Source organism: Centruroides sculpturatus, unplaced genomic scaffold (genome assembly GCF_000671375.1).
Source record: "Centruroides sculpturatus isolate CEXI.00-Female unplaced genomic scaffold, Cexi_2.0 scaffold717, whole genome shotgun sequence".
NCBI classification, from domain to species: Eukaryota; Metazoa; Arthropoda; class Arachnida; order Scorpiones; family Buthidae; genus Centruroides; species Centruroides sculpturatus.
Genome location: NW_019384973.1, coordinates 191,714 through 208,381, shown reverse-complemented (window position 1 = coordinate 208,381; position 16,668 = coordinate 191,714). Strand labels below are relative to the sequence as shown.

At 31.1% G+C, this 16,668-nt stretch overlaps 1 protein-coding gene across 1 annotated transcript in view; it reads left to right on the top strand.

The window, feature by feature from the left end:
- Positions 1-16,668, top strand: part of LOC111632644 (ras-specific guanine nucleotide-releasing factor 2-like) — a 147,154-nt gene that overhangs the window by 107,777 nt on the left and 22,709 nt on the right. Inside the window, exons 15-18 of the mRNA XM_023377138.1 lie at positions 629-704; positions 13,446-13,645; positions 13,737-13,942; positions 14,065-14,410. Coding sequence (XP_023232906.1) covers positions 629-704; positions 13,446-13,645; positions 13,737-13,942; positions 14,065-14,410 — 828 coding nt within the window. The remainder of the gene's footprint in view (positions 1-628; positions 705-13,445; positions 13,646-13,736; positions 13,943-14,064; positions 14,411-16,668) is intronic.

Genomic DNA, 16,668 nt, shown 5'->3' with positions numbered 1-16,668 from the left:
TCTGCTCAGTATTTCCTCTTTGACCATCATTGGATTAGAATTAATTATTTCATAAAATTTCTCTGATATCTCCACTCTTTCCCCATTTGCCATCTCCTCAATCCTCAATCCTCAATCCTTGCAGTGAGAAGATTTGATGAAAGGAACTTCTTTTCCTTTGCTTCTTGATCTGGTTGAAAATTATATGATCCAGAGAAATCTTAAAAATAATGAATTTCTCTCATCTCTATAATCTTCATTGAAGCACTTGGAAGTTATATAGAGAAATTGGTTTACTCTTTTCAGATAACCCATCTGGTTTAAAACAAAATATAAACTTATATCCAATATCAAATACTAAGATAAACCTGATGTAGAAAAATTTAGTCCAGTTGTAAGATTAATATTAAATTATACTAGAGATTTTAGTTAAAGTAAAAGCATTGATGCACTGAATTCCATTTCTGACATTTTATAAATTTTTTGTCATACAAAATATTTCCTTTTAATATTGTATTAAGTTAAAATCATTGACATTCAAAATAGCATTTTTTCACATTTTGATGATAACTAAATTATCATTTGAAAATTAATTTATTCTGTTATATTTACATTTAAATGTTGTTTAACTAAATGTTTTCATTTACAGGAATGATCCAAGACTTTTTAAGGATGATGTAGATATCAGATTTAGCCGTACACTGAATTCTTGTAAACTACCGCAGGTAAATCAAACTAAGTAATCTCTATATTTATTACAGAATCTTATATAATACTGTATTATGTATAAAATAAACAAAGTTATCATAGTGTAAATCAGTGGTGCTTAAACTTTTAACATGTACAGAAAACTTGCATCTGAATATTATTTTTGTGGCAACAGTTACATTTAAAGAAAAAAAATAATATGGGAAAATACTAAAACTGTTTAGATTTCCAAAAATTCTTATAATTACATAAAATACAGATATTTAATCCTTAATATTTTAAATGAAAGTATTATTGGAAATAAAAATTAATGAATATCTTTGTGGAACCATTGAAGGTTGCCTGTTAAACTAGGATTTCTTGAAATACAGTTTAAATATCACTGGTTTAAATGATAAATGTCAACATTGCTTTGAATTAATTTTGTTTTTGCATCCATTATTATACAGTATTTAGGCTGATTTATCACCTGTATATATGCTAGATAAATATTAGTTAATTTATTTAAGTTAGAAAAACAATATGCTTAAAAATTTCAAATAATACATATTGGAAGCTGCAGTTGTTGGGCTACAATTTGAAAAATTGTAGCCCAACAACTGCAGTTTCCAATATGTTCCTATAAATTCCTATTGTTGTCCATCTATCTTTCCTTAATCTTGAGAATGGAGTTAGATAGATGAAAGACAAGACCAGATATGGAAAATTAGGCACAGGAGGCCCCAATTAACTATGTGAACTTCCTGAGCAAACTAGAAGTCAAGTTATTTTGATTCAAAACTTCCCCTGAAAGCAGTTAATAGATGACTGGCATGACTCCATTGCTAATGAAAAAGTATGATGGGGGCAAGACACTGCTAATTTGAGATGGAAGGTATATATTTTAAACTAAATAAATTAAAAATATGATTAAAAATTGCAGCCTGGCATTGTGATAATGTCACAATAAATAATTGCTTATTATAATTTAGGTTCCAATATATTTAATTTTTTATAAAAAATATTTAATATTTTTTAAAATATAAGAGATTAAAACAAACATCAAGTGCTGCAAGTGATGCTGTCTGTTTTTGAAATGAAATAATAACTACTACTTTGTCTTTTAACAATCATTATATTTTTTATCAAAATGATTTACATAATATATTTTTTATTTATATTTTATAAGTTTATTTTATTGACAAGATCTTGTTTATAAAATCGTACTGTTGGTTTATGTTATCAGCTTAGAGGTATGAAGGAGTACATGTTAAGAGTTGATATTTGGCACAGAGTATTTGGTGCCCAAATCATTTGTGCATAAAAAAATCCATTTTTTTATGCGCAAATGATTTGGGCTTGTACGTATTCAGGGGACCGAGAACCGAGTCAAAATAAAATACAAAATGGTGACCCTCTTCTAAAAACAGGCAAAACAGGCATCTCACCCCACCGAAGTCAGGTGGAGAGAGTACAACCCACAGTCATTCTAAGAAATGAACTCTGAGCTTAGGACTGAACACGTAGTTTCTTCTATGTTAAATAAAATTTGTAATCTAATTTTGTAAATTTGGAGTGCTTCAAATATGACATTAAAACAGGGTGTCGTTACAAGTAGGTTTTTTAACAATAACTAGTATAGTAAAATCGTCGGACCAATAAAAATTTGACATTATATTAGGGTTGTCATTACATTCGATGACGTTATAATCGGGTTAAACTGTATATTGTTTGTGCAAAATAAAAAAATAATTTTGGATGATACAATAACCACGATTATTTTTCACAAAAATGGGAAATTTTCATTACACATCGACAAAAATTCAACCCGGGCTGACATGCAATGGAGAGAAATTTGGAAATTGGATAGATTAATTCCGTCAAAAATGCATCATGGATGACCTCATGGTTGTAGCCAGCGAAATTTGAACGATCGCACCCAAAAGCAGCAATACCAAAGAAGATTGGAAAATGAGAACGAGACCTGCCTTGAGCGTCAAAGTAATTCCGCTTAGTAGTGAGTCTTCGAGATATAATCTTGTCCCAAATACAGTTTTGCCATTTTACTTGTTGTTATAAATATAATTATCTCATGTTTAAATGAATCAGTTTCATAGGCATGGATGTTGCTTATGAAACAATGTTTTAAGTATTGTTTATGAGTCTATTATACCAAATATAATATTCACACTTGTTTGTCAGTAGGTTTAATGAGAGATTTAATCGTATATGTCAATGCAATGCATTTGGCCCTTATCCTTGCCTCATCCAAGGAGTCCTAGCCCATCCCAAAATTTCTCACCCACCCATCTGTCTACCTGAAGTAATTTATTCAAGTCTCTATATAATTAAACTGACTGTTATTGGGGTTTCTTTAAACATGAATTGTTTGTTTGTCAAATATTTACACATTCTTGCTAAACTTTTTCTGTTTATGTTTTACTGAAAATTGATTGTTAAATTGTAAAAATTAGTTTGTTTGATAATAAAACATGCAGATAACACTTGCCTCACTAAAACAAGTTTCCACCCCACTTCTGCATTCCATTTGGTTGTGAGTTTACACCTGACCAGCAGGCTCACTTTGAGATTTTTCTTGGACTTTGAGTTTTTTCACATGTCTAGTACCTAAATAGAGGCCAGTTCCTATAGAAAGTTCTCAAGAGAGACATTCCCACTTGACAGATTGCCATGTGTTGCATTATCATATACCATTAAATCTCTCATTAAATCTTCTACTGACAAACAACTTTGAATATTATATTTGGTGTAGACTCATAAACAATATTTAAAACATTATTTGAATCAAAAATAATCACATATATAGTAGAATATTGATTTAATGTTCTCTGATTTAATGTATTTTCTCACTTAATGTATTTCTTCACTGGTTCTTTCAAATCTTCATAAATGACAATGTTAATGTTACTGTGTTTATAGTCTTTCAATTTTTCGTAGTTTTGGGATTTAATGCATTGAAAATTCAATCCCTAAATGAATTTTCATCTCAAATAATGTTTACTCATAAAAACCTTTTATTCCAACCAGCCAGCACAAATTTAATTTTTCATGTAAATTTGGACAAATGTTTTTGACCTAATTATAAGTCTGCTTCAGGTCTCCAGTTTTTTGTGTGGCTGTCGGCCATATTGTATATATATATATATTTGTAATTGTATATAATTATAATTTTATTTTATTCTCACAATGTCCTTTATTCCTTGTATCTATCCTTTTTAAAACCTTCCAAGACGACCATTATCGCCTTTGGGTAGGATTAGCCATTTGGAGAATCGGTAAAGACAATAGCAGGTGAGGTGGCCTGGGGAAACGGCTGGGAGATGAGTCACTTTTTCGATGAGACATGGAGAGAGTCAGATGTGTCGAATGGAGCTCTGAGTGTGACTTTGTAACGAGGACAAAAATAATTTTTGTTATAATCAAGTGTGAGTTCCCAGACGAGGTTCAAACTCAAGTAAACTGTGAAATTCTTGCGACACAAGATGTAAACAACGAGACTTGGAACTGTTTAAGTATGTGTCAAACTATCTGTCAAGGTCTTAGCAGAAGGCAAACTCTAACACGAGCACTCACAAATAGGTAAATCATTGACTCACGAGTCTATAAAATGTTGGCCAAGATAAACCTTTTCGAACAAAAAAGGGAGAATTTTTGATAGATGAAAATGATCGTTAAATTCTTAGACGTCAAAAAGTGGTATAAACAACAACCTGAGTTATGAGTGCAGGTGTTATTGTTTTATAAACAGTCACTGAGCAGAGTCGACAAAGAGGTATCAGATGGACACCTCAAATCGGACCTTTCCCGCGACCTGAAAAGGTTTCGTCTTGCACCTGGAGACAAAGGAGAGACCAATCGGGAAGTGAGGAATGAGACAAGGGACCAATCTGAAATGCAAATATGATAGTGGGGGAAAAACTATAAAAATCGGAACTTTAAGGTCGAAGAAGAGTCTCTTCTGGATTAAGCCTACAGTTGTGCTTTATCTATTGTGTTGTACTATCACCGATCACCTAGGACGCTGCAGCTTAACAGCAAACATCTGCATTGTTCAGCGATCCTTCTCATTCACCTGGGCTACGACTGATCACCCGAACTCTCACCGTTTCATGGGAACACCAAGATTTTGGAATTGTCCAATATCAATGTAAGCATGATTTTGAGCAAATAAACGGGTTTTCTCTTGTAAAACACTTGTTCTTCATTTGCTTCCTTTGCCATCGCCCACATATGCGGTTTCCCTTAGGCTCATTCTGACACGAGATAAACTGTACTCCCTTTCAGTCCGCAACCTTACACAAGTAAGGGACTGAGGAGGAACCACATTCGAATAATAGGCTTGCGGACGACTCCGAATAGGTCAAAAATTGTCCTAAGGAAGTGGAATCTCCATGATTAAAGATAGGATGACTGGCGTATTTGAGAACTTCCAGAAGGAAAAGAGAATTAAGAATAGTGAAAGCAAGAGCCATCATCGTTGAAGAAAAATCCTACCAAAGTGCATATCAACTGAAAGAAAGAAAAGGCCCAGGTGAAGTTACCCCTTCATTTCTTCTACCTTTCCATTGTCCTATCTCCCTTGTCATTTCCTTAGTATTAAGTTAGCCTTGAGTTAGGATTAAGTTAGGTTTTAGTTACACAGTTATAGAAGATTAATTGTTATGCGCCCGGAGATTTTTACTATCGTGTTTTGTTGTGAAACAAAAGGGTTTCTGTTTAATACACCTCATATTGTAAAAATTTCTTACAAATCAGTTGGGATTACTTATAAAACCGAACTTGTTCATAGAGAAATAAAAGGAAGTGTATATTCTAGTAGTTGTCGCAAGTTCCTTTCTGTATGTTTCGTTCGCGGATCATACTGTCTCACCCATACGAACACCACATTTGTTCTATTTAAGAATTTCCTGTAGAATGCTAAAAATTGTCCATATTTATATGAAAATTTAAACTCCTGCTGGTTGAAATAAAAGATTTTTTTTGTGAGTAGATTAAATTGTCCAGATTTTGAAACATATTATGGAGTCAAATAATGTTTTTCAAAAAACAGCAAATATACTGTGTTTAAAATATAGGAACTGCTCTACTAATATACATTCCGACCGGGGAATTTTCAGTCGACCTGAAGAAGAGCGAACAGATCGCTCGAAAATGTTTGTCAAGCGATATACTATATATACGTGTAGAGCACTGGTCACAGGTTCCAGATAGCGTAACGTTATACTGTGTTTATTTGTTGTTTTGCATGGTCAGTTAAGTTATAAAAATTCAATGAATTTTGCAATAATTTCTGTTTATATTTGATCATTCAGTCTTATACTTTGCAATAATTTCTAAACTTTTCTTTGAACTAACTTTATTTTGATAAAAGATTTCATGAACAAAATATTATTTTGGTAGTTTCATTTATACATTCTGGTTTCATTTTGAGCATTATTTATTTGTTAATATTTTAAATTTTAATTGATATTTGTTTAGAAAATAAAAGAACATACATGCTCATAAAAATTTCACAATTCACTTGTATGATTTTTAATTTATTTGTATTAAACAGCTTTTAAATTTTTTCAGGTTTTTCATAATCTGTAGTAAAGAATATATAGCAATATTGTTTGTTGTTTAAAACATTATTAAAAATACCCCTTACTAGTAATCCTTATTTGAGAAGAATAGCAACCTAGTAAACTTAAACCAAACAATACTATCAGATTTTTAACTAAATTATAGGTAGGTTTTAATGTAAATCAATGATTGAGTGAATTTAGCTATACTAATATTATAAAGAGGTAATGTTTGTAAGTTTGTATGTAGGGGTAATCTCCAAAATTACTCATCGGATTTCAAAAATTTTTTTACCAATATTTTCAATGGAACTTCAGAATGGACATAGGCTGTATATTATTCTGTTAATCATCCATATAAATTAAAAGATATCATCTAGGGTTAAGGTTTTTATGTCCAACAGATGGTGTTTTGAGTATGACGACCTGAGTTTACTTTCCTGTGAGGCATTATGCTTTTCTGTGAGGATAAACTAAAGCAGATCATCTTCTTTCTATCTATATAAATAAAAATGTAATGTTCGTTTGTTCCTACTGATTCTTTGACATTTTGACATAACACTGCATTCGAATACGCATGTGTTTTTATATAATATACATTTCGAAATTCCCCCACTGGGGGAAATGGACACAATTAAGGCTTACCATAAAGAATTCTGCTTCTATTTATATTATTTTAGATGTGGTTTTTTGCATTTTTGATTGCATTTTAATAGGGTATGTCAACAGAATATACACTAAAAAGGATTTTTCGATATTCCCCCTGCGGGGGAGAGGAACATGATTAGCGAGGGAAGTGTTATACATTTATAATAGATACATTTTGAGCCACAATGCGTGGGGGGTCTGCTAGTTTCTAATATAAACAGAATTCTTATCTGTAATTCAAATAATTAAACATTTTAAAATGTATGAATAAAGTTAACTGAAAGACAATTCTTACTCATTCCTGCAAATTAAAATAGTTCAAATAGAAAGAAACTATATAGAAATTATAACACCGTAATTGATAAATTACCTAACTTCACTGCCTGTAACCGGTGTTCTTCTCCAATATGAAGGACTTTGCAAACGTTTTCGAACCTAATGTGGTTCTTCTTCAGGCGCTACGGAATTCTCTATATGAATTCGAATTTCCAGTCTAGAATTAACCGTTATTTTGGAAAATCTTTCTGGAATGTTGTCACGTGTTATCGATGGCGTCATTGTAGACTTGCGCATTATCCATATGTTGTTACTTTAGAGATTTATTGAGGAAGGCTTCCCATGCTGTTGATATCTTCATTTCTTGTTTGAAGTTGATGCAGTGCTTATTCCTAAGCATATAAACAGAATTCTTATCTGTAAAATATGTAGCAATATAAACAGAATTCTTATCTGTATGATAAGAATTCTGTTTATATAAGAATTGATAAGATAATATGATAAGATAAGAATTCTGTTTATATTATTCCTAAGGGTGTTACGGCAAATGTATAAGGCCTCTAGCCATCTGAGGTGTTGTGTGCTGAACGTGGTGTGAATAATTCTGGCTAGAGGGAATAGCGGCTCTATTTCTGGGTCGGATGAGTATACTGCTAAGGTGGTGTTGTTTCTATGATGTAGGATGTTCGCTTTGTGTTCCTTGATTCTAGTTATTAAGTTGTGTTTAGTGGACCCGATGTAAATTACTTCGCTGTTGTCTCTATGATCTGTGATGGGCACAGAGTATACTCCCGGAAGTCTGCTAGACTTTAATTCTAGACTGGAAATTCGAATTCATATAGAGAATTCCATAGCACCTGAAGAAGAACCACATTAGGTTCGAAAACGCTTGCAAAGTCCTTCGTATTGGAGAAGAACACCGGTTACAGGCAGTGAAGTTAGGTAATTTAGAAAGAAACTGCAACAATAGAAATTCAAAATTACTAAACAACCTTTACATGCAGCAAAAACTTTTAATTACTAATGTTTTCAGTCATTTTCAATGACCATCTTCAAGTAAGATACAAAAATCAAATGATGTGTAAAATCAAACATTTAAGAAGGATAACAGAAATATTTTAGAGCATATTGCCAGACAATTTAAATCAAAATTAAAAAAAATAAAGAATCAAAATACAATACAAAAATGCATGATAAAAATACAATATAAATAAATACAGAAAAATAGATATATAATAAAAATACATAAAATAAATAGAAAGTGCACATAAATAAGAGTTAGTCTTAAGGGCAAAAAAAGACCATAAGGCTCTTACATTCTGGTTTGCACTGAAGAAGGATGTCTGCAATTCTTCCAAGGTTGACTACATCATAGTGGAATACTTAAGACCCTTTCACAATTCTATAAGGAGATTAGTGTTGAGTTTCCTGTAGATCGAAATCCATGGAGACAATAATTATATATATATGTATAAATATATATTAAGGACTCAAACAACGACCAAACACATGCACGAAAATAAAACAAAAAAACTTTATTTTACCAGTACGATAACCATGATTCCTACTACTCGAGTTTACACGATATACGATTCTTACCACTCGAGTTTACACTAGATACATATTGTCAACTTAAAACTAATAGTTATATACAAAACCTGGATGAAAATTACATTACAAAATGTAAGTCCCTCGTTATTTCTAAATTTCCTTAAGATGGAAATGGATTGGACTCTTGAACTGGAAATGGTCTTCCTTGCTCACTCCTATTCTCCCGGCCTGGCCTCGAACCATCGTATTATCCTTGATGGATCCAAAAACCATAATCCCCTCAATCATGAGAATTCACTAATTTATATTTCTCGCTCTCTGGAAGTCCGCTTTACTCATGTGTCCCACCTTTGACCATTCAGAAGGCTTTTCCCATGATACCTAAGAGGTGACATCGTACAAATTAAGAAAACCTGATACATACAAAAAGGAACCCGAGACAAAAAAAAATATAATAATAATACATAGTCGCGTAGTGCAACATTAGTAAAACTACTGGCTGAAAAATTCTATACAAGAGAAATCCTATCATTTACAAGATCTTGCATAACAGACCATCTTTAAATAAGATACAAAAATCATGACATGGCCATTGTAGCACTAATTCATGTGTAATTACCTTACAATACAGTATCAGACTATAGACAAAATAATTTGAAAACTTTATTTTAATTTCGTATGTTACATAGGTTATGAAGCTACACTATCTGGTGAACATTGAATCAATACACATGTACACCTGGCCCAAGTTTGAACCCAAAAGTGATGTTTTGAGGTGAATCCAAAAGTGAACCCAAAAGTCAGTGTCAGATTGTCAGGTCCTTTAAGTTCAGAGTTCCTCCTGGTGGCGACTTTTAGATTTATGATCAAAGCTGTTGCCACAGCCATATTCAATGTTATACTGTAAACCAAAACAGTATGTAAACTAATCCTTAGACTCTCCTAATCCTATGAACATTCCAGGGGTATATACTGTTCCTGTTAAGATGATAGGTTTGCTCTTTTCTTACTGTAAGTTGGAGCCATCTTAAAATCTCTAGATACATGATTGAAAGAGCATAAAGATGACATTCAGAAGTCACAGCCATGGCAGTTTATGCTTTTTCAGATTCTGTAAGTGTACACTATAAACAAGCTAAAATTATTAAGAGGATCAGAAAAAGGCATCACATTCAACATTTGGAAGCTCTACATATTTACAAATCAATGTGACAGGAATGTTCTATCAATTACAAATAGTTTTACCACCTGCCCGGTTTTCATCCGGACAGTCCGGGAGTTGACTCACTGTCTGGGTGAACTATTAATTTTGTCCGGGAATTTTGTATAAATTGTGAAATTACGACAAAACGAAGTTATTGCAAATATTTTTACAAATTTACACTATTTTAACAGCAAAAGAACTCACACTCACTGAAACTCATCTGCAATTCTTCCATGTTAGTCTGTTTATGCCGATGTGTGGCGCGCAACCTGTTGACTTTTTTTTTCTTTTGCATGTATGATCGTACACATCTCCATCTCCAATATCCAATAGAGCTACATCATCTGTACCTGTTATTTCTTAATTTAGGGTTACTTATGTTACTCCTACACAAGTCCCTAGTCCCTAACTGTAACTGATTTAAAACCAGCATGCATGTTATTCTTTGCATTGTAAAATGACATTGCGCATATGTCAGGAACTTCTGTTCGAACAAACCTGACCTGCTGTCTGGGTCAGCGATTTTGAAAAGGTGGCACACTCATTACAAAGATCTTGTAATTGATAGAACTTCTTGGAAAGCTTGCTATGAATTGGACACTATGTAACCCGGACAACATATTTCTATGACTTCAGGATACCAACCTGTTCTTTTCTTAGATATTTTTGTTATATTCATTCATTATTTTTTGCCCTTGAAGCTGACTCTTTTATTTATATATATTTCCTATTTATTTTATGTATTTTTATCGTATATCTATTTTTCTGTATTTATTTACAGTATGTTGTATTTTTATCATGTACTTTCATATTGTATTTTTATTCTTTATTTTATTTTTTAAATTGTCTGGCATTCTATGTTTTAAAACATTTCTGTTATTCTAATTAAATGTTTGATTTTATGCTGTATTTAATTTTCATATCTTACCTGAAGATGGTCATTGAAAACAACTGAAAATGTTAGTAGTTAAAAGTTTTTGCTAGATGTAAAGGTTGTTTAGTGAGTCTGAAGTTTAAAGAGAATTATAAGTTTAAAAAATTAAACATTACTCTATCTCAGGGATTTCAAACTTAAAAACAGCAAAAGGCCAGTGAAATAGATGTTTATCAGACATGGCCATATTCAATATTATTCTGTAAACCAAAACAGTATGTAAACTAAAAAAAAAAGTTCTAACAAAGGCCTTTTATTGCCAGGCCTTTACAACTTACATAAACAGTTAGAAGTTTGAATTTTTTCTGTTTTAATCCTCTCAAGATGTTAGAAACATTAATTTTTAGAAAAGAAATCAAGGCAGTGGGCCTGATTTGAAGCCTTAACAGGCATATCAGGCATGTCGACTGCCAGTTTTTGACCTCTGCTCTATCTGAAACTTAACATTCAGACTATGAAATGCCTGCATCACTATTAACTCTTTCTTTATCATCATTCAATTACAGTTTTGCGTCTTTGCATCTCTCTCTTATTGAAGCATAAAAATATTAAATTATTTTTATGAACCAATTTAATATTTTTTGCCTTAATGCTGCAAATGCAAAATCAATATTTTAATAATTTTTGGATAATTCAAGTTAATGTAATTTTGAGTAATAAAGTTGAATGTAATTTTGTTACACATACTTTTAAAATAGTTACAGTTTTCTAATTTATAGATTAAACATTGCTTAAATATTTCAAATCTTACTTTGAAGATGTTAGGGTTACTTTATATTGTATAATAATCGGATATATCGGAATATCTTGATTATGGGTGTATAAGAAAATAAAAACAAATGAGGACTGTACAATGGCACTTGGAATGAAATTTGCTTTTAATAACATTTCGTGATCAATTCCATTATTGGTCTGACTTACAAAAGTAGGTAGATATTATGAATACAAAGGAAAAACTTATTTCTAAATTCTAAACTGAAATGACTTAATTCTATATACAATCATTACATGGTGGTACACACGTGTTGCTACTATCCTCCTTTGTTCTTAGTCCGATCTCCTTGTGAGTCTCTGCTCGCTCGCTCGCTTGTCCGTCCGTCTAGCACCAATCAAACACGAAAAGAGAGAGAGAGTCCCTCCACACACGAGACAGTCTCTTTTTATACCCTTCTACACATGACCTTTGTTCTCCACCAATCAGTCCGCACCCTATTGCGCAGCAATAGGAGTGACCCGACATAGTCCTCCGCGTACCATTACACAAAGAAAACAAAACATAGTTCTTGACATGTGGAGATTCATTTACACAAATTATAACAATATGGAAGAGTACATAAATAAAACCAAAGTAGCGTAGCACTACAATATGAATTTAATTTAAAACTGTACAAAATTTAAAAAAATGATTAATATATCAATTATACTTTCTCCTTTAATAGTTTTATTGAATTAGAAAGAAGGAAGGATAATTGTGATGGACTCACATTTGAGAGAGTCCTTCCTCAATTAAGAAAGTTGAATCTTTTAGACTGAAACTGATTCAGAATCTGAAAGATGTGATTGATGATACAGCAAAGCTTCTTATTAGGAAGAATTGCAGTGTTAACATCAGAAAATAGACAAAATGCCAAATAATTCATAAATATGTATACAGGTATCCCTCATATAACACAGTAGTTACATTCTGAGAAAGTGCCATGTTATGCAAATCTGTACTAAATGAAACAAATAACTAATGCAAAACATATGGTTGCATTCCAGAAGTTAGAAAAAGTATACTATTGTTTCCGTCACTAAGAAAAATATATTTATTAAAGCAATCGATAATTTATTTCCAATCAATAATTAATTAATGATCACAATTAAAAGTACTGTATTACGTGTTAATATTTATTTTAGTTAAATGAGAGCATTTTCTGTTTACAAAATATCGTCGTCATCTCAGCTTTTTTGTTGATCTTGATCGGAAGTATTAGCAACATTTCCATATTTTTTATTTTTATCATAAAAATTCTTATGGATGATGAAATAAATATATGTTAAATATAAATATATAAATATAAAATTAATTTTCTTTTCTAAAAATTAATGTTTCTAACATCTTGAGGGGATTAAAATAGAAAAAATGCAAAAATAAAAAAAATATTGAATAACAAAGTTTATACTTAGAAATTGAAATTTTGTAGGAGGATTTCCAAAACAGTGTTAGTGAAACCAGAAGTTGTGTTGTACTGGGATATCTCCAATTTTCAGTGTTAGAGGGAAACCATGATGTAGAAGTACTGTGTTGTATGAGGGATACCTATATTATAATCTGTTTTAAGATATAAGTTTAAAAATTTTAAAGTACAGAATTAAAGTTCAAATGTAAAAAAAGTTTGGAGAAATTAATAATATGAAAGTAGAAAAGCAGCATATATAATAGGGTTGAATTTTGATATTAATATTAAAGAAATACTGGTAAAGGGTTAAATTTTGCATCATGTTTAGTGAATGATGGGCAGTTATGCATCTTTTTGATTACTACTATAAATGTAATGCACTTTACAAATTGAATTATATTCATAGTATAATTTCTTTACAGATTCGTTATGCTAGTCCAGAAAGGTTATTTGAACGTCTGACAGATTTACGTTTCCTAAGCATAGATTTTCTGAATACTTTTTTATTAACATATCGTGTTTTCACTGATGGTGTTACTGTGCTAGAAGCACTTAAAAAAGTTCATTATAATCCAGAATCACAGTTAAATGCAATTGGTCCTGGACTTCAAGATTCAACAGGGTAAGTTTTAATTAATCATTTTAATTTTATATAAATTAGCAAAATGCTAATTCAAACAATTTTTTAAGATTTGAACACCAAATCTTTTTAGATCATTGGATGCTATACCGGGAGACGGGCAGACAGAGTTAGGACTTGTAGTAGCTGATTATGATTATTCTCGACGAATCAGTACTGGAAGCATGATGTCTGATATTAGTGAAGCTCCAAGAGATTCCATTGATGCAAGCTCAGGGTATTTTCAGCAATCACAGGTGATAAGGAATCAGCAGCATTGGAGACTTAGTCATCGAAAATGTTAGTGTTTTTATATTTGATAAAATATTTTTTGAAAATCTAATTTCTATGTAAATTTAAAATATAAGATTAAAGTAATACTATAATAAGTTACTGTAATTATTGATTCTTTTGAAAATTAGTTGAAGAAGAACAGCAGCAGCAACTAAGGGAATCAGCTCTGAGAAGGACCCGAGAGAGTATTCCTGCTTCTCCTAGTCCAGAACCAATTTGTGTGCCAGTACCACCACCACCAACTCCTGAACCTGGTGGTGTTTCTGATGAAACTATTTCAGGTCAATCAATAGATAAAATGTCTCAAGACTCAGGTGCAGAACCAAGTAAATTAGTACCGCCATCTCAATCTACAGATACTTTAGCAGAGGCTAGTAATCCTAGTACACCCACAAATCTTAGTGCTACTGCAAGTACTGTAACTTTGGTGGGAAGTGTTGGAAGTAGTGATTCACCAAAAGCTAGTCCTAGTCGGTAAATATTGATTTCTTTTTTAATTTTTTTTCTTGTTTTAATCCAATTTATAAGAGAAAATAGCTGTTTTAAATTGGATGTTTTAATATTGTACATAAAAACATAAGAAATGCATCAAATAATATTTAAAAACTGAAGTTTTTAAATTAAAATTTGTTTTTACATTATATTTTAATATCAGTTTTTTTTATATTAGTAATTAATTATATAAAATTTTTATTTATGTGAATATTATTTTGCATTTATTGAATATAAAAGCGAATTGTTTTCATACTGTGTAAAAAGAAATGTAGGTGTAAATGACTTAATTATCTGCTTTTTATAGAATTAACTCAGTTTTAAACAAATTTTATTTAAAAATGTATTAATTTATGTTATTTTTTTCTATAGCTATATTATCTATAAAATCTATATTAGATACTCTGTATTTTCGTCTTTGTTTTACATTAACAGGAACATATCCATATTCTAAAATTTCTTTCTTAAAATTAATATCAATATATTAATATTATGCCTCAAAATATATTAATTTTAGAAGGAAAACTACAAACTTTGAATTTACAAATACAATTGGGACTGGATGGTTTATAGTTTATAAATTTTTATTCCTAAATCATCATGTTGAACATTTATGCACAAATCATTAGCAAAAGTATGTAACAAAAATATTTTAAAAATGCTTAAAGAATTTAAAAATATGATTAATTAAATTTGAATTCAATGATTTGATTAAAAGCTTAATGATATTTAATATACCACTTCTTCCAGTAATCCTAATCTTTGTTTCCACATCACCAAGAACCAGAAACATATGTCAGAAATGGAATTATCAAAAAAAATCTATTTCTGTTCTTATTGTGTTTCTGCTCTACTAGAGATTAACCATAGAATCTCTCAAAAACTTTTCAATGCCAATAACATAAATAGTATCAAGCAAAAAATGAATGATGATACTTTGATAATGTTGTTGGCAATTAAAAAAACTACATTGTCAAAGTATCCTTCTCCAATTGGTATTGTATAAAAATGGAATGTACTGTACAATGCAAAAGAAAAGTAGAAACATTTTTTAACTCTTTTCTGTTTGGAATCTGTTCAGCTTGAAATTTTTAGTAGGAGGTGACATCATGTTTTTTTTTTTCCTGGTATTGTGGAAACTAAGCTTTATTTATTTGCATAATTGATCTTTTATGACTCCTGGTTCTCTTAAAAGTAATAGGAAATGATAGTCCCTCTCTCTCTCTTTCAAATCTTAAATTTTGGTTTATTTAATTTTTCTATACTACCCTAAATTTTTACAAAATCAAAACTAGGAGTAAGAAAACAAGGATGATAGCTTACTATTAATAGAAATGATAATAACAGTATGACATTTACAATTTAATTGTTAGTCTTTCTTAATGTATGACTTATTGTAAAAGCTTTTACAGTGGGTGATAGGTTAATGAACGTAATGCATTCCAAGACTTTGTTCGTTAACCAATTATCGATTTACCATAGGTTTTTATGGGAATTTGATTAATTTGTTCTGGAGACTCCAAAAAATAAAAATATATTCTTTTTTACTACGTTTATTAATATGTAATAGTAAAAATACATATATATGAGTCTTGCTTTTTTTTTAGTCATGTTTTTTTTCTGTTTGTGGGGGTTAAAGAATCTGTCCAATGTTGATTGCTTTTCTCTTTCAGGATTTTTCAGAAGTAATTAATAGTATTGTAATTGTAGAGATCCCCAACTCCATTAACCTGATTCTGGTTTGGATGATACTTGGATGATCATTGTTCTGACATCCTCCTACTACTTCAAAAAATCTTTAGTAGCAGATGTCGACATTGGTTTTCTTTTGTCTTCCTCTTTTTCAAAAGAAAACACATCTTGCTGAGTTTCTTGGTATTCTTCATTTGAGAGTTCTTGGAGTTCTTCTGTCATCAAATCAGTTTCAGGTTCCATTACGAGCTCTAAAATGCTCTTTATTTCTCAGATGTGATTTTCATTACTCCATTAGCAGCTTGAGACTTCTTGATATATCTTTCATAGCTAAGTTTGTGCCTACTGTAGACATACTGCCTAGCAACATCAGACATCTTGTGCCCACTTTCTACCTTGGCTATTATCTCTTACTTGGTTTCTATGGTGAGTACAGTTCTCGACACTCCTCTTTTTAGGCTCCATATTATCAGTTTCTTTTTTAAATAAAAAGTTCAGAAAAGCACTTACAAAAATTCAGAGAACAGAAATCAACTAGCCCACAAAAA